At 41.9% G+C, this 17,905-nt stretch overlaps 1 protein-coding gene, 1 long non-coding RNA gene and 7 other non-coding genes across 14 annotated transcripts; 1 reads left to right on the forward strand and 8 right to left on the reverse strand.

Annotated features, from left to right (window-relative positions):
• Window positions 1-7,675: 7,675 nt before the first annotated feature.
• On the forward strand, window positions 7,676-15,656 carry HEBP2 (heme binding protein 2). The gene is made up of 5 exons (XM_048312519.1): window positions 7,676-7,896; window positions 9,592-9,676; window positions 9,775-9,910; window positions 10,019-10,184; window positions 10,819-15,656. The coding sequence occupies exons 2-5, from the start codon at window positions 9,602-9,604 to the stop codon at window positions 10,991-10,993; spliced, it is 552 nt and encodes a 183-aa protein (XP_048168476.1). The 5' UTR covers window positions 7,676-7,896; window positions 9,592-9,601; the 3' UTR covers window positions 10,994-15,656.
• LOC125329950 lies at window positions 11,904-17,859 on the reverse strand. 6 transcript variants are annotated; one of them, XR_007205328.1, is made up of 12 exons: window positions 17,797-17,859; window positions 16,625-16,671; window positions 16,103-16,145; window positions 15,783-15,828; window positions 15,369-15,401; window positions 14,887-14,979; window positions 14,288-14,312; window positions 13,815-13,847; window positions 13,086-13,135; window positions 12,437-12,467; window positions 12,199-12,243; window positions 11,904-12,027 (listed from the first exon to the last, which is right to left on the reverse strand). It is a non-coding gene; the product is annotated as an uncharacterized LOC125329950 (long non-coding RNA). The 6 variants fall into 6 exon arrangements; XR_007205329.1 differs by having other exon boundaries at window positions 11,904-12,243; window positions 13,815-13,915; XR_007205325.1 differs by having other exon boundaries at window positions 11,904-12,243; window positions 17,797-17,858.
• On the reverse strand, window positions 12,311-12,385 carry LOC125330530. Its single transcript, XR_007205580.1, has one exon. It is a non-coding gene; the product is annotated as a small nucleolar RNA SNORD47 (small nucleolar RNA).
• LOC125330524 lies at window positions 13,198-13,273 on the reverse strand. The gene has a single exon (XR_007205574.1). It is a non-coding gene; the product is annotated as a small nucleolar RNA SNORD79 (small nucleolar RNA).
• On the reverse strand, window positions 15,226-15,311 carry LOC125330534. Its single transcript, XR_007205584.1, has one exon. It is a non-coding gene; the product is annotated as a small nucleolar RNA snR60/Z15/Z230/Z193/J17 (small nucleolar RNA).
• Window positions 15,484-15,564, reverse strand: LOC125330533. The gene has a single exon (XR_007205583.1). It is a non-coding gene; the product is annotated as a small nucleolar RNA snR60/Z15/Z230/Z193/J17 (small nucleolar RNA).
• Window positions 15,898-15,979, reverse strand: LOC125330523. The gene has a single exon (XR_007205573.1). It is a non-coding gene; the product is annotated as a small nucleolar RNA SNORD24 (small nucleolar RNA).
• Window positions 16,223-16,289, reverse strand: LOC125330537. The gene has a single exon (XR_007205587.1). It is a non-coding gene; the product is annotated as a small nucleolar RNA SNORD75 (small nucleolar RNA).
• On the reverse strand, window positions 17,003-17,081 carry LOC125330532. The gene has a single exon (XR_007205582.1). It is a non-coding gene; the product is annotated as a small nucleolar RNA SNORD74 (small nucleolar RNA).
• Window positions 17,860-17,905: the final 46 nt, after the last annotated feature.

Below are 17,905 nucleotides of genomic sequence, written 5' to 3' on the forward strand. Positions count from 1 at the left end.
AAATATGCTCACTGTGGGTTGTTTGCATGCCCCACTTTCTCTGGAGTTCGGCCTTATTAGCAGCTCCTTACAAAGCATGTGTATTTCCCTTTTCTTAGACGGTCATCTTGTTCTTCCAAAAATCCCTTTTCTCTACACTCTTCCATTCCCACAGGTAACTTCTCATTCTCCAGGCTCAATAGTTCCAGCTCTTGCAACCTCTTCCATCTCCCCAAAGCACCAGTGTATTTCTGGAAGTTCATAGACAATTCAGTGCTCTACAGAGCCATTTAGAGGAAGTCTACAAGATTTTCTGAGTATTTTAAGGCAGTTTTAGCACTATTTCATGGTGTTGACAGCACAGGAGAGAAGCTTTACAGTAGCCTGGAGAGGTTTAGAGCTAACTTAGAACTCTGCAGGAGTCACAGATTGGCATAAAAGGGTTTTAGAGCTGCTTCGAGCTCTTCAGAGGAATTTTAAAGCTGCCTGGAGGAGTTAAGAGTTGTACAGTAGAGATTTAGAGGCATTTTAGATGCATTTAGAGACATATTAGTGCTGCTTACAGCAACAGAGCAGCTTTAAATTAGTTTAGGGGAGCTCTGAGGTGTTGAGAAGAGGTTTAGAAGAGCTAAAGGAGTTTAGTACTTTACAGGAGTTCTGGCACACTTCACAGGACTCTAGGGCTGCTTAGAACTGTTTATAGGACGTTTAGATCAACTTAGAGCAGTTCAGAGTGGTTTTAGAGGGCTTCAGAATAGTTTTAGCACTGTCTCTAAGCAGGAATTCCAGAACTGCAGAAAAGAGTTCTAGAGCAGTTACAAGAAAACCAAGAAGGGCTTGAGATCTATTTTGAAGCATTTTACTCCTACTTTAAGCATAGTGGTAGTAGCGCTGTTTAGAGGATTTTCAGAGTGGAAATTTTAGAGGAATTTATGATTTCCCACTGTTGTTTGTAGCCAATTAGAATAGTTTTAGACCTGTTGAGATGGATTGTAGAGCAGTGTGGTGTATTTTAGAGCTCTTTTAAGCTTTCTAGAGTATTGTGGAGCTCTGTAAAGAAATCCACACTGACTTAGCGCTCTGGAGTGTTTTAGATTCGGATTTTAAACTTAGGGGGTGTAATAATAGCTCTTTCAGAGCTCATCAGAGGTGTTTTGTAGCTGTGTGGTGGTATTTTAGAGGGGTTTAGAGCACCTCACAGCATATTCAAGGAGGTTTAGAGGTCCTTAGAGGAGTTTAAGAGCCCCAGAGGAAATTCACCGATCTTCAAATCAGTGTAGAGAAGTCTAGATACGATCAGAAAAAAGGTCCTTAGAAGAGGTTTAGAAAGATGCTAGTGAAGTTTAGAGGACTCAAGCACTCTACAAAGGGATATTACAGCTCCTCAGAACTACTTAGTGTGCCTTTGAGGAGTTCTGGAGTAATTTGGAGCTATTTTTCAGATCTTTAGAACAGTTTCAAGAAGTGTAAAGGTATTTTAAAGGTGGCAATGAAGTGTTAGAGATGTTTAACACAATTTAGTGGCAGTCTAGAGCTGATTAGAACAGTTTTATAGTGCTTTAGAGACTGCTTAAGAGTTGTGTAAATTACATCTGGTTTGAGGCAATTGCCTCATTTGAGAAATACAGCGTTCCCTACAGCTCTATAGAGCTGATTAAAGGATTTTAGAGCAATTTAGAAGATGTACACAGTAGTTTAGAGATGCCTAGAGGTGTTTAATATCTTAGTTCAGAGACATTTTGAGAAATTTTAGAGTTGGTCCAGCCGATCGCCTCCTCAGTTCAGGGTTGGGACTGTCTTCCCACACCTGGTCACTGTTTCTGACTCCCCTCAATGCCCCTGTCCCTCTCCCTGACTATCACACACTAAGGGTTTCCTGTTTCAGGGAAGTCGTTGCTTACCTGTGGAAGGAATGCAATTAAGGAAATGATGGTAAAAGTTCTAAGACTCTCTGAATTACCAGAAGAAAAAATAACTGTGCTTTAGCCAAAAGGAATGCTTCAATGGCTGTGGGAATTTACACTCAGGAGAACCTGAATACATGAACTGACATTCAGGTTCCAAAATTTACACTGTAAATTCTAGGCAAGGCAGAAGAGGAGTTCAGGCTGTCTGCAGCTGCAGCATCTTATGCAGTGACTGGTAAAGTGTCTTCCCACTTGCCATGAAATAAGCAGTACAGTGTCAGTGGTGCCAAGACTCAGAGGATAATAAGGACACCAGTGAAAGCAGCAACAATCAGTTGCTATTTTTCCAAAGTAAGTCTAGCAATAAAAATACAGTTTTTAACAGATTTAAGTAATTTTTCTATAAGGAAAAGCACATGAATGTCAAAAGTGTATCCAAGTAACTTTGCAAGGTAATTTCAAATAGGGGAGTTACAAACTTATTTTGCTGCCATGGGCCAACAAGGTGGATTCATACATTTAATAAGAACTCCATTATTCGAGTAACTGAAGGAGCTTAATTACTAAAGCCAAAGGCCCTGCAAGTTTCCTTCAGACTTTTTGTTATTGCTGTATTATCTTTTCCATTACTTTCCAATACACTGACTAGAACTTACCATCATTTACTTCTACATTCCCCAAATCACAGTTCTCTCTACATATATACAGTTTTGACATCCAAGCTTTCACATTTCTCAAGGGGACTTCTGGTTTAGCATAATTACACTATAGTCTTGCTTCTTTTTCTCTGCAATAAACAATGTATCCAGATGTAATTTTCTTTCAAAGACAGACCCAAGTCTATTTTCAGAAAAATATGAAGTACTGAAGCCTAAATGAATATTCAGAAAGATAGTACCGGTGAAAGTGATGAAATTGTGTTAAATACCATCATAGCTGGTTGGTATTCAGAAGTACATCATCTGGGGAGTTGATGTGATGTCATTATTTATCTATCTATCTACATTTACTCTGCTCTAAATCTAAAGGTACAAAAATCAAAATAAATACTGACCTCTCAGTTATGAAATTTTCACTTTAAACTATTAAGTTTGCTGTAGATTCTACCTGAAAACTTGCCAGTTTAATTGTTCTAGAGTTAAGCATAACCTGGAGGATTTTCCTAACTTAGCATTTTCTTACTGTCTTACACAGACATTCCCTGGCAGGTAGTTGGAACTATAAGCTCTTTAAAGTCCCTTCCAACACAAACCATTTTGTGATTCTCTGATTCAGGCTGCTGTGTCTGCTGCATAAAAGATGTTTAACATGCCAAGTTGTTAATGTTTTAGATGTTAATATGTTTTCCCATTAGCAGTCAACAAGCGTATAATCAAATTTATGTCTCTGGAAATAGAACGAACTGTCAGGGTGCACTGGAGCCAAAGTGACCACTGGCAACCAAGAGACTGTGATGGATGTTACTCTTCAAGTAAAGCTCACCTCTGAACACAGTCAACAGTGCCATCTGCAGCACACTGCAGCATTGGCTCATTCTGGGAATGAACAGGAAGAGAGAGGAGGTTCTTGAAGAATCCATCCCTGGAGGCCTTACTCACATCATCTAAAGAACAAGTGTCCACCAAAACTCCACACCCACTACCAGTATCCCCACTGTTAGAAGATGGGAGAGTTCTGATATGATCCACATTTCATGCCAGTAAGATGAGGAAGAAGCTTAGGAGACAAACCCTCAGTTCCAGATACCTCTTCATGCCTTTTTGGAAGAAGTGGAAAATATTATTTTAAGGAAAATATTTCCTTTAACATATTAATCCCCACTCTCTGTGCCTGTTTCTGGCATCTCTGGACATGTTCTTGGGATCCTGGGACTACATTGGGAAACCCTGAGCTCTCTAGGGCAATTTCTGCATATCAGGATCTTTTTCAGACTCGTGGGGCTGTTCCCACCATTTCAGAATAACCCTTCAGCAGAATCAAGAGCTTAACTCAGGTCCTGGACAGGACAGGAGCTGCCAGGTGGTCTCACTCCATGCAGCACATAGACTGGAGTAGGATGAGAATGAGAGGAAGGGTGGGAGGAAGGGAAGGAGGGGGCCATGCAGGTGAAGAAAAAGGGAAGGAAAATACCATTTAAAAACTCTGGGAAGGGGGAATCAGAGAAAGAAAATGCAGAGCCCACTGCGTTTCTGCCCAGAAAGCTGTTGCCTTTTCAGAGTCACGTTTGCAAATAAGCTGTATTCTCTCACACTTTAGGCTTAAGTCTCTGCTAAACACCATTTAAAAAAAGCAAAACCAGCAATGCAATAAATTTGCATCAAGACTTTTTCTCTAGCAAGCACTGTTACCTCTTCCCCTTAAAGAGAGATTCCTATCTTGAAGATAAAAATTTACCTTGTTTCATGTTCTTGTTTCTGAGAAGAATCTGTCAATAGCAGAATATGGATGAATTTGTCGGGGAAGATGAATTCATTTCCTCTCAGCACTCAAAGAGGACTGAAATTTCTGTGGATCTAGGTCACTTCTTTCACTGGCTAAAGTTTGCTGAGACAACTGCTTGTAGAGTTCAGTTTCTAGCTAGATCCCAGAACAGATCCATATTTTAAAAAAGCCTTATTGTGGAAATAAACCAGTGAATAAAGCAGTATATAAAGCTGAGATAGCTTCTCTCTGGGCTCCATGCGCGGAAGACAGGAAGGTTTTGGAATGTTTTCATGGCAGGTGGAAGCAAGGACTTCTTTAGGATTAATTCCCCAAACCTGGAATGGTTTCAAAATGTGAGCTTCAGCAGAGAAATCTTGCAAAATGCCAAGTCAGGAGTGCTCTGAAGTGGTGTTGGGTGTAGGAAGCTTTTCATTTGGTCAACAGCAGCTAGTTCCATGCCTTCTCTGATGAAGTGAGCATGGAATCACTCATTCAGCAAGATTCAGGTAACACTGTCACTGAGTGAGAAGGGAGATGCAGCAGTTCCACTTGTCACTTGTAACAAACTAGCTGGAATCAGGGAAAAATATGGACAAAATCCACACACACATTTCCAGAAAGCAGATGACTTTTGGCTGAAGATGAATCCAATGGTAACAAATTCCCCCACTGATATAAAATGTGTAAGTCAGAGCATAAGGTCTAAACACCACCTCACTGCAGTTATGGCATAGATTTCCTTTCCACAATTTCTAAGGATAATAAGAACCTCCTTGGAACAGTATTATAGTACATTCAACTGCTTCTTTAGAAGATGGTATGCTTCTGCTTCTACGTTTTCCATGCTGGAAGTGAGAATATGATATAAAATGGAGGCTTTCTTTAGAGCAAGGAGGTAAGAGGCTTCTTTTGGGACATGGATTTGCAATAAACCACAGTTCATCTAACAACATATAAGGACACTTCTGCTGCCCTGGACAGTAACTACAGTAACATCACATGCTCAACTCCTTTGTTGTGAAGTGAGGTTTCTGCATCATCAGATGAGTGTATGTTTACAAAAGTAAAGGCCATTTATATGTGAAGAGACTCAGTTCTTTTAAATTAAAATCATTGTCAAAGATTCTCTGACAGGCTTAGGCAGCAATGCAAAACTGCCTGGAGCTTTGGGTTGAGACCACTTGATAAAACACGTGAGTGGCCACACATCCCTATCTGTCCCTCACACCTCCATTCTTCATATTACGCTACAGAGTTAGCTACAAGAACATGACTCAAAATTGTAATTAACCACACTGTAACAACACACTTTTTTTCCTGGGTTCCTCCACTCCTGACACAATTAGGTCAGTGGAAAAGATTTCTGCTTTTTGTGCAAACAGTCTGTGCTTGCCTGTAGGGATAAAGGCAACTTACAACAGGGTGGATGTGACAGCAGCGATTGTAATGCTGCCACAGAGCAGATAGAAGCAGTTTTGCTGTGGAGAATGTTGCTTAAGGTCTTGTTACAGAGTGGAAAAATGGAAATCACAAGTGATCATATCATAGGCTTGTCCTTGTCCTTATCCAATCGAAGTTATTATTTAAGAACCAGTTCATTACAGTGTTCCTGCACAGATGAAGACAGTAAAATCAGGGTACAAGCCACATGCTTTTATCTGCTTGTGCCCTCATCTCTGCTCCTTAAGTCAAGGGAACAGAAAAATACTGCTTTGTTAGCAATTCTAGAAAATGCCAGCTAAGTCCCAGACGCATATTTATGACATTACAGAGAGGTCACAGGGCCTTTGAGACTTAATGGCTGCTGTATAGTCGGATTTTCCTCTACTTGGAGGTACACAGTGCAACACACTGTCAGCTTGCACCATAATCCCATCCCCATTCTCTAAGTTTTGGAATGTATATAAACAGAATACTGTCCCCATGCCTGCCCTACTGTCTCATGCAGCTGTTGACATGTTCTCTCAATGTTTATGTGTAAAAACAAAAGTGCTGGAAAACAACCTCTCAGGAAAACACTGAGGATTGTTCTCCAGCCTGGGGGTGCTCCACCAGGAACAGTCAACTCTTTGTCAGGGAGGTCAGCTGGACACATACAAACTCACTGGGGGTTTGTTCTGGGCCTCTCTGCTTCAGAAACCAAATGAGAATCCACTGTGGGCTTGTCTTTTTCTACAGTTATTGCCCCTCTTCCAAGGTAATAATTCTCAGTGCTCACCATTGGGGTAAATTTGTGGAGATTTGCCAAACTATTGTTGCTGAGTATTATTTTTCATATGGCCTTTTCTACTCTAGAGGTGTTCATCCATCTCTGGGGTGACAGGGTAAGGTGACAGCTCACCTTACACCAGCCCATGCCTTTGCATGTCTGTAGGTCCTGAGCAAAGACCAAGCACCTTCTGCTCCTCCTAACACTCTTCTGATGTTGCTGTTTGACCCAAGCAGAGCACAGGTAAAATGGAGAAACATTTTACTCCATAAAATAAAAAGTACAAAGCATGCAGAGAACTCGTTCCGCATTTCAGGCCTCAGCCTGTTCTAATAAATTCCAGTAGTAAATTACTCTGTACACCACCGTCTTCCATGGCTCTGGAGAGATTTGTAGCTTTAGAGGTAAATTCACAATTGCTATTTGGCATGATTTTACTTCCGTTTTCAGAACAGGAGTGTATCACACAGCATCCTGATGAAGTTCCCTGCAAGCAAAGTGTGTTTTTTCCTGTTAAAAGTCATTCCCAGCTATTGATGTCAAATGTCCCTGAGAGCTTAGCTGAATTAGGCTGCAAGGAATTTGCACAAACCATGACAAACTGGGAGGTGCTCTCAGAATACAAACTGTAGAGTTTAATCTGCCCTATTGTGCTGGTACCGAACTATGTCTGGAGATGCAGCTAGTTAAATGAAGAGCCCAGCTTCGCTGTGTGTATTATAAGCAGGACAGGATTTCACAATAGCTTTGTATAACCCCTTTGTGCAGATATCCAAGGGCTAAGAGGGCTGATTAGCCTCAAATACCACTCAGAACTGCCAGCCATCAGAGAACACTGCCTGTCTTTCATAACATGCCAGCAAAAATCTCGTGAGGATGGTCTCAGCAGAGTGTGCAGCCAGATTTCTACCTACCCTTTATCCCTAGGGTAAAAAGGAAAAGGTGGCATTCTGTATTGCACCACTCTCCTGTAATCCAAGTCAGGGAGGGGGGAGACACGTTATTTACGTGAAATCCTTTCTCCCAAAGCACAAAACCTGCCACTGACCCTGACATAAGTGGGCACACAGCCATGGCAAACAGGGGAAGTTACACAAGGGTGCAAAACTGTTTACAGAGCCAGATCACACACTAGTCCCAGTGCTGCCTCGTGGGTAGTAGGTGGGGCTTTTGGCATTTGCGTGGGAGCTCTCCAATGAGACCCAGAACAGGACAAAGCTCCAGCCTTCTGGTTTTCATAACACTGGCCCCCTCCAGTAGGGCTGAGGCATGGGAGGAGCCTGCCCAAACTCAAATAAACTGACATGCAGCATCTCTTGAAGATGTGCAGTCTCCACAGGACACACTGCAACAGCTCGGACAAGGACAGCTGAAACTGTAAGTATGTCTACCTTCTCCACTTCCTCAATAGCCCTAGTAGTTTGTGGAGTGGCATGTTCGGGCTGCATTTACTTGTGCTAGCAATGGAACCTGCTGCCTGTCCCTTTGGTTCATGTGTTAACAGCCACAGAAAAAACCTAAACACCCTATAGACATATTTATATGAATCGACGGACATTTCAAGGTTCAGCTTTCCTGTACATCTAAAAAGAATTCAGCTGTATCTTTCCCATCCCAAGGCATTGTTCTGTGTAATTAAAAAATATTTCTAACATGCAGTCACTGACAGTACTGGCCATAAAGTTATAAAATCCAGAGCTGTGAGGTGTACCCAGTAATTAAGGAAAGGTGTGTTGGGAAGGGGACGGAATTAGCCAGTAAAGAGAAAGCAGCTCCTTCAGTAGTTAATAAAAGTGTTAAGCAGCATCTTTGTCTTTGAAATGGCAATAAATCGTTGTAGGAAGTTTCACTGTAATTGCTTGTACTTGCTTCTAATTATATGCATTCCTGCTTTATTATGCTTTGTTGATTTGTAAATACCATGGACAAAGTCTGTTAATAGAGTACAACTGTGCAGCACTCCCTGGTGACCATCATTCTGGTCAGGTCTGCTGGAGATTATGTACCTTCAGGCTGGAGAAGGGAACAGCACCTGCCTTTACGACTGGCAGCAGTATCCTGCTGTTTGATTCTGACCTTCCCTTGATCCATGGTGACAACTGAAGGAGCTGCTGGAAAAAGCTCAACACTCAAGTGGCTCCATATACTACTTATTTTAGCCACCCCTAGGCAGGGTATGGAAGGGGATTAATAGAATTCAACAGTAGTCCAGATATTACAAGACAATGGAACAGGCAAGAAAGTAGTTAAGTAGCACAAGGCAGTTGATTTTACAGAACTCACATTGTTACCCAAGAAATAGGTAATTAAGTTATAGTCTGAGAAGACAACATTCTATGACCTAAGAATCCAGATAATCACTGAATTCTGCGCTCTCTGTAACATAAAGGGCAAAGGACATTGGAATGTAACAGAAGGCCAAGACTGTCAGAATACAGGTAATACACTACAGTCTGCCTGGTTAACAACAGAAGTCATCTATGAAGGCCACTAAAATCTCAGCATTTAACCAGACATGATTATTTCAACGGTGGTTTTGAATATTTTCACTTGCTTTGTTTGGGACAGTGCTTTTAAGTTTTTGCCTTTTTCCCTCCCATGTGAGGGCTACAGAGAAAAATAGTTAATTCATTCATAAATGCAGAAAATCTCATTTATCCACAGGATTTTGAGGCTAAAGGCCTTTAAGAAAGTCATCAGCTATCATGAGAGGCCAAATAAAGTTAAGGGCACAGTCAACACCAGATCACTCACCACACCACTATTGCCTTTTCATCCAGGAGCGATTAGACTGAAGTGAAATCCTTTTGACTTACGGATTTCCACAAAATGCCCACTTGCAGAATCTCACTTTGCTGTCAGGAAATACCTTTGTCATGGAGAAGCAAGGGCAGCATATCCTGAAAGAACACTTCCTCCAGTAGAAGTAGGTTCTTGGTCCTGGTGCTCTGTTTCTGCAGGGCTAAAAGGATTTCAGCCTTTTTTCAGGCCTTCCACCAGTTCAGCGACAACTGAAAAGCCCTAGTGCCATAATAATTTAAGAGATGCCAAAGAACTGTGTCTGCCTTCCAGCTCTGGCAAGATGATCAAGTCCTTCAAGCAAACATTTCTGTCCCTGGACCTGCAGTCCCCTCGGTGGAGCTCAGCAGAGGCAATGGTAACTGCAATAGTCCTTATACGCCGATTTGGAAAAAGTAGCTACTAATTTCAGTGAACACCCAGCTGATGGTTACCGTGACTTTTGCTACCTTTCAGGTGAAGGACTATGAACTGCGTCAGTATGAGACAGCAAAGTGGGTCAGCACAGTCATTAGGGGAGAAACCCAGAAGGAAGCAATGCGCCAGGGCTTTTGGAAACTCTTCCACTATATCCAGGGAAAGAACGAAAAAGGTAGGACATGCTGGTTTTGAATGGCAAGTAGCTAATGAACACAAATAGTAATGAAGAGTAAAGGAGCTGGGAGATGCAGCTTTGACAACTAGTTTTCCTTTCCTCTAGAAATGAAGATTGATATGACTGTGCCAGTGACCTGCCTGGTAAAATCAGGCTGCACAGACTTCAAGATTTCTTTCTTTGTGCCATTTGAACACCAGGACTACCCCCCCCAGCCCACTGACTCTGATGTGTTCATTGAGGAACGGAAGGCAACAGCTCTCTTTGTCCGGTAAGCAAAACCAGCACAGCTGACACCAGATGAACTCAGGTCAGTAGCTACCCTCATTTAAGTGTGGGCTATGCTTTCTTAACAGATGACTAAGTGTGGATAGACCCTGCTGTTCAGAGCCTTAATTGCTAAAATCCAACCATTAGGAAATCTTATGGTTGGGTGGCTTACCACAAAGAAAGTGAAGTGACCAAGTTGTGATACATGGGTTTTTTAGCAAACATTTGAAAATTGCATTGCATTTTATAGATGCAGCCTCCAGAATCATCTTCTGAAAACAGTTTGTCCTACAGACCATCTAAACCACTCTCCCAGCACCCTTTAGCTGTAGTCCTGAACCGCCACAATATATGTTTGGCAGGTGTTACAGGAAAAGCACCCCAAGCAACCCTCAAGCCATGTTAACACTCTCAAGAACCAAAGTCAACTTGGGTGTTGGGTTGTTTTAAGTATTACCTTTGAAAACAGCAAAAATACCTACATGTTGCCTGAGTCTTGGTTCTGCATGGGTAATCTACTAACTACAAACTGCATCACAACTGCTCAAACTTGCTTTGCAAGTCTGAGGTTTCCACCTATGAAAATTAAAGCCAGGGGCTTGAACCAAAAAACCTGCCTTTTTCACTTCTATCAGGTCCTTCGGTGGATTCGCCTCCCCAGAGAAATATGCTGAGGAAGCAGACACCTTGGCCAGAACCTTAAGAAACAGAGGCCAACCATTCCACGAAGACTTCTTCTATACTGCGGGCTATGACAGTCCCTTCAAGCTCTTCAACAGGCACAATGAAGTGTGGTATTTTAAAAAGTAACACGATGGGGGAATATTAAGAGGCTACCAATCTGCTCTGGATGAAAACAGACCTTATTAATAGCTTTTGCTTTAGTGCAGAAAAGATTTAATTTGCATGTGGACACAATGTTTAATTTATTTTCTCCAGGATGAAATACTATTCTGGCTAAAAACATGTCAAAATGTAATTCAAGATCATACCAGGTGGAATGGGCAGGAGATATAACATACTCCTCTTGTTGAAAGGTTCTAGGCAACTCTAATAATCTGAAAATAATCCCGCTGAAGTTTGGGTATCTAGCTTTACTTCTCATTAGAAGTGCTACAGCACTAACTGAAGCATTACGGAAATTGAGTTCTTCATAACTAATTTTCCTCATATTGACATCACCCCTGAGATCAAGGAGGAATTTAAATGAAACTTTAGAGAAGAAAGCTTCCACTAATGAGTGGAAGCAGAAACATCTTAGCAGGCCTTAGTAACTCATAAGAAGTAACTGTTGTTAATTAGCATAGCAAAATCTCCGCACTCTTCACTGAACTTTTTTACCCCCTCATGAACACCAAACATTGTGTTGCTTAAATTCCAGAACCCTTGGAAAAGGGTTACCAACTCCAAGCTGTACATGTTCTGAGATTTGCACCTGAACACGTAATACCAGGATTACTGGTGACCTATTATTTCAGTAGCAAATACACAAGTACTAAGCTTAGCTCTCACCTAAAACACTTGAACTACTCCTTTAATTATTTAGCTTTCTCCAGATACAGGTATTGCTCAGATCACCTGCAGCCTGCACACCAGCAGTATTTGACATTTAACCTAGTTTAGTCTCTGCTCTAAATTAAGCATTTTAAATTTTATTATAGTAGCCTGGATCTGTTTTACATCAAGTTGTTCCAGCCAGAAAGGAGGTCACAACACCAGGTAGAGTTTGCAGATTTTTATTGGCTCCAACCAGTGTCAGGCAAACATTATCAGTGAGGTGAAAACACATCAGCTTTTCTAATGCTGTTCATGCAAGTGTAACCCATTTATCAGCAATGTTCCACCTATTAAGACAGACATAAGAACCATTGTCAGGTACCAAACCAGCACAACACACTTTGCTGGGAACATCTCAGACCTTAGAATTTCATCTCTGTTCAGTGAGAGAGTTCAAGCTAAGGTTATCATCACTTGTTCCAACAAATACATTTCATTATTACAGCAGTTACACTCACTTTCTCAATTCTTCATACATTAGTTTCAGAGTTTTGCCTCTTCACCTAAATCAAGAAAACACAGTTAGCATATGCAGCAGCACAACTGCTAAAATCTCCACAACAGCTTCGTAACCTCAGATGGAAAAGGAACGGAAAGGGTAATATCACTGTAACTCATTTGGCAGAATCAATTTCATCAGTGGCTACAAATATGCCCAAAAGTTTTTAATACAATTTATCTGTTGTGTGGACTTACCCAGTGGGGCTGCAGACAGCACAATCCCTTCCTGAGGAAGAAAGAAGTACTTTCAGAGTTAACAGACAGCAGCACTATATGCACAGTTTATTTATCTATGAATTTCTATTCACCAAACTATTCTATCTAGAAGGAAACTGACTTTCAGCTGGCATCTTACGAGTTCAACTTCCAACACCCAAATAGGATGCACAAAGCTTACAAATCCTAACTGGAAATACAGAATTACTAACATTGGAAGAATCAGGGAAAAGTAAAAAGCTACTACTTTGCAATACTCTCTCCCCCAACGTTGTATTTCATGATTTTAAATACCTGAAATACAAGTCCTATAGGTTTTCAAAATGGCTTGAATCTTTGTGAGAGCCAGTTTGGAAACAAGTCTGTACAGCAATCATCTAGAGCTAAATTTGTGTAGAGCCAATATAAAGATTAGTAGTAAAAACTGCTGAGAAGTGACAGCCACAACACACAGGTTTTTTATTTTAATTCCAGAGTGCAGTGTTACAGTGGTGTCCACAGAGCAGCCAGATACAATAAAGGGACAAATCAGGTATCCTATAGGACTAGTTTTAGGTACCACTATCTAAGCATTCAGCACAAAGACAATATTCCAGGAATTATTAAACCCCATGTCCTCTACACTTACCTCAGATACACCCATCTTGTTTCTCACACAAACTCCATGCAAGTTTCACCCTGTAGAGAAGTGAAATTGTACTAACACACTCTTGGCAGTGATTTTAGACTGTGATTGTGGGTACTGTTTCAGCACAAGAGTTTTCCTCAGCCTCTTTCAGAGAGATTCCCATTGCTTAGAATTCATCACAAACAGTACATGCTTAGAGAAGCTTAATGTTATATCACTTGTTTCTCCTTAGAGGGATCTGACCTTAGAATTTCAGACCTTACTCCCAATGACACCTTCATTCACTCTGAGAGCTCTGATCTAGCCATCAAGATAAAACAATTCACCACATAAGCATTCAAGATCAGTGCTACTGCCTGAAAGAGTCCACTAAATTTAAACAGCAAAAAGTTTAATAGAAAATAATTGTACTGCATTTGCTCAGCCCAGAACGCGTGGCAACCTGGTAGCAGACCTTGTCTTATCAAGTAGGAATTCAAGTAGTCCATGGCAGCTATACATTTAAAATGGTCCCCACTATTTCTTTTTAGTCACAGAAAGCACCTTGGGTGAGTGAATCCTGCAGGCTGCTGGAAAAATCTGTGGGCTTTTTTTTACCTGGTTAAGGTAAAAAAATCATCAAGAACCCTGCTTAATGCTGCAGCTACATGGTAAAGCCCAGGATCAAGCAACTTCCCCATTCCCTGCATCACAGTTCTAAACAGTCACACTCACGTGTTAGCAACTTACTTTTGCTGGCATCACTTCCCAGCTCCATCACACCTGGAACAAAGCAAACCATCAGGACAGTACAAAAACAAGCACAGGAGGATGAAATCCAAGTCAGGTGCCTGCAGTCAGATAGAGCTAATTACAGACCTCCATGATTGAAGTCAAGGCAGTCATATCTCATCACACAGGCAGTTTACACTGTCAGCCCCTGCACAGCCCTGCTATAGGGCTAGGCTGCTATGGGCAAGAGAGCAAATACTCAATTAGTGTTATCAGAGCCAATTCAAGAGCTCACAGTGAAGAGTTTAGTACACACCTGTCAAGACTGGGCTCCAGCCAGCAGACCCCCTTTAAAACATCCTCCTGTTTTGGCTGAAATGCAAGCCACAGCCAATGGGCCCCTTTTGCCCCTAGGTGACAAGCAGTTAAATACTTAACTTACGGGCATCCGTTGAAATCCTAATACTTGGGAAGCTAAAACAAGTACTTACCTTACAATGAGAAATATTTGGAAGCCTGCAAAGAAAAATTTGCTATTACGCAGGGTCCAGCAGGAAGTTACAGCATAAGAACAGTTCCAGTAAAATACTGTATCAGTTTGGTCAAGTTTTATCCTCATGGGGATCAGAGACCTGATTCAACATCATTTACAGTAGGCTGCAACACTCCCATCCCCTTCTGAAGGCAGGGTGTAAAGCCATTTCCCAGCACTCTTTAATACTGTGACATGTTCATTCTCCAACTCCAGAGCATGCTGAAATTGCACGAAGGAGCAAACCTCACAGCTGCAGAGTTCAGTAATGTGAGCTGATGCACAACTTGGTTGCACAAAGTTTCAGACACCAAATTCACAGTACTGCCGCATTCACCATTTAGTTTTAACAGGAAAATTCCAGAGATCCTTAACACTACAATTATTTCATGCTCTTATCATGAAACACAGGACCCTGAAGGCACACTTACAGTACTTATATTTGCCTCACACTTTCCAAAAACAAAATTAATTCACAAACATCTCCAAAAGCAAACTCCCAAACACAAATGCACCACAGACAAAAGTAGCATCCATCTTAAAAGGTTTATTAGTTACCTTCAATTAGGAAGGCCTTGTCTTCACCAACATCAGTAACAGGTGAAATAGTTTTTCACACAAAAGGAATGGGGCTCCTCTGTCCACAACAGCCTGCAAAGCAACAAAACGCTTTTAGAACCTGGAGCACTAACACCTAATTAACCTTATTCTGCTATATTTTGTGTTTGACTTCACAACTATATCCTACTCTCTTTCTATTCATCCTACTAAATTTTTTATGTTTAACCCACTTACTGGTCTTCTGAGATAAATTTTCAAAACGCATTCATGGAGCAAAAGGAAGTGTTTCACCTTCAGCTTCCCATATGATTTGTTTGAAGTAGCCTAAGCTACAGGAGGCTGCATCAGACAGGAGGCGAAAGACGGTAACTGTGATCACCACGAGTCATCTGCTGAACTATGCAGTCATCACACAGCAGCCTTTTCAGACAGCAGGGATGAAATTGAGTTTTCACAGATGCCAGCAGTGCAGTATTTACCTCGTATCAGCTTGTAGCTTAATCTCCCAGTGCCTGCAACAATAGAAAACAGAATCAGATCCCTTCAGCCTTTGTGGCCAAGCCCACAAGTCTCCTACTGAGAGACCGCAAAAGCCAGATACATCAGATAGGGGCGAAGGACAGAAGTGTTCATCACAGGATATTCTGCTGAACTATGCCATCATCACTGTATCCGCTTTGGAATCATAGTACCAAGCAATCACCTCTTGTGACTGCTTTGGCAAGTAAATTTTCCCAATAATAAAAAAAAATATTTAAAAGTTTGAATACTAGCAAGTATAAATTGTTTCTGGTCTTAGTGGAAATTAATCGTAAAACACATCCCATCCTTCCTACTGCAGTGTTTCAACAGCTCTGTGCAATAAACCTCTACATAAAGTACATATTTCTTACCAGGTGATGTTCCTTCTGCATATCTCTCAAGTGCAAGATTCAAATCCTGGAAGAAAAAAAACTTGTGAATAGTATATTCAGCAGTCAAAGCATCAAGGGGAATTCTAAGTTGTTGTGCCTCAGAAAATTGTTATGGTGGTTAAAGTGCTCATCACTCCCTTGGTCAAGAGTAGCAAATAAGTGTCATCACTGTGGCACCAGAGGGATAGCTTTGTTTAAAGAATTAAACTGCTTTCTGATATTATCAGAGCAGATGATGCTGTTTAGACAAATGGTAAGCACCTTTTATGTTCGATTTTCAAGAATCACTTTTTTTTTACCTTGGGAAGAAGTAATATCAAGTCTCCACATTTGGGGGCAGATCTGGAAGAGATAAAAGAGTTGGGAGATTTTTGCAGAACTAGGGAGCTTCTCTGGCAATCACACTAAGCACATTAGAAAGCCTCAGCATGGAGTTTTCAGAAATCACTTCTGTCCACTACTCTTACACTGAAACCATCATAGGCTTTGGGATTTACTTAACATCAATCCCCATAGTTACGTATTTTCTACAACATACTTCAGGAAGTTTTTCCAAAACATTATTGCTGTGACCAAAGAAACAGCAGTAATGAAGGAAAAAAGGAATCTGGGGGTACTCTTGCAGTCTGGTTACAGGATGAGCAGTGGTTCATAAACAACAGGAGCCTTATAAACACTCTCCAGGACAAATACTACAGGGAATGCCTGAATTACAACTTCTGATCCTGTAACTCCCTGATACAATAGTACTCCAGTCCAGTTGGTGTACACAAATTCAACATTTGTTAATTTAAACTCTGTATTTCAGGAGCAACATTTACCTGTACTGAAGCCACAAGAAGGAAGAGTGTAGCTGATACATGTTGAACTGAAAACAAGAAAGCATATTAGCACATTCCAAAAAGGATGTGATATTTACAAATATTACTGTGAAAAATCCAAGCAACATCCAAAATACTTTGACTATTAAGCTCTTCCCTGATGCAACCTAGATTTCGGCTCTTTGAAGAAATGAGGCCACAAAAAGTAATTGCTATTATGTATTTTTAAGCAGGACATGATCACTAAACTACTTTGTTTTCTACAGCTTCGATTCTGGTGTATAATTACTGTGTCAGCCGGGCAGGCATGAACTTTGGCTGCTTAGAAAGGCCCACGTGGTGTCTCAGCCACCCTGGACAGGCCACCATAAGTATTCCAAGCCCAGCTCAGATATGTTGGCATTCATCACCCTCTCAGATGTCCCTACCAACATAGTTTTCATCATGTGCAGAGCATATGGAAGTGAGCCATTTCTCTTTAAACGTGCTGAGTTAAGACCCACAAGGACCACGGAGTCCAACTCTTACACTTGTACAGGACTATGGCCAAGAGTCACCACGCGTGCCTGAGAGCACGGTCCGGTCCAAGTGCTTCTCAAAGCCTGACAACCTTGGAATGTGAAGGCAATCCTTAACCTTTCTACACTGTATGCACATCCCAGCTGTTCAGGGATCCTTACTCCTTCCATAACGCTACTACTGCATTTCACACAACGTTTCCCATTTAGCTGCAAAAACAACCTCCTTAAAGCCCAGTGCAGTTAAAAAAATCCAAACCTACAAAAACCAAGACCTATTGGTTGTAGCCACCGCGGGCACGTGACCTCGCCATATTCCACGACCACATCTTACGCGTAACACGCTAGTAGGCAAGACCCCGTAACTTAACGCCTGAGGTATTACCCCGGGCCGTTACCCTCTCAAACTCGTGTGGGGCTCTATGGGACCCTCCTCACACATCCCCAAGGCCGCCACGAGGTAGAACCCCCGGCGGTCTAGGCCGCGGACCGGGCCCGGCCGCGCAATCCACTTCAATCCTCCCTCGCCACCTACCATCGGCGACCCACCCACACCCGTGGGGCCCCCGGGCCATCCCCTGGAGCGGTACCACCGGACCCCGGGCGGGGAATTGCCCCCGCACTCACCGGCGGGACCGCGCAGAGGACACCCACCTCTCAATACCGCCGCGATCAAAAAGGGGAGACGCCTCTCTGCGCGTCCATTATATAGCACAGGTCACGTGGTGCGGACGCGGCCACACCCACCGGGGCGGGGGTACAC

The sequence above is a fragment of the Corvus hawaiiensis genome, chromosome 9, assembly GCF_020740725.1.
Source record: "Corvus hawaiiensis isolate bCorHaw1 chromosome 9, bCorHaw1.pri.cur, whole genome shotgun sequence".
NCBI lineage: Eukaryota > Metazoa > Chordata > Aves > Passeriformes > Corvidae > Corvus > Corvus hawaiiensis.

What these genes read in the sequence shown, in the direction of transcription:
- HEBP2 (XM_048312519.1), top strand. Translation starts at nt 9,602, where the DNA reads ATGATCAAGTCCTTCAAGCAAACATTTCTGTCCCTGGACCTGCAGTCC. An exon ending in GGAGCTCAGCAGAGGCAATG is followed by an intron (nt 9,677 to 9,774) that starts GTAACTGCAATA and finishes GCTACCTTTCAG; the next exon opens with GTGAAGGACTATGAACTGCG. An exon ending in GCAACAGCTCTCTTTGTCCG is followed by an intron (nt 10,185 to 10,818) that starts GTAAGCAAAACC and finishes CACTTCTATCAG; the next exon opens with GTCCTTCGGTGGATTCGCCT.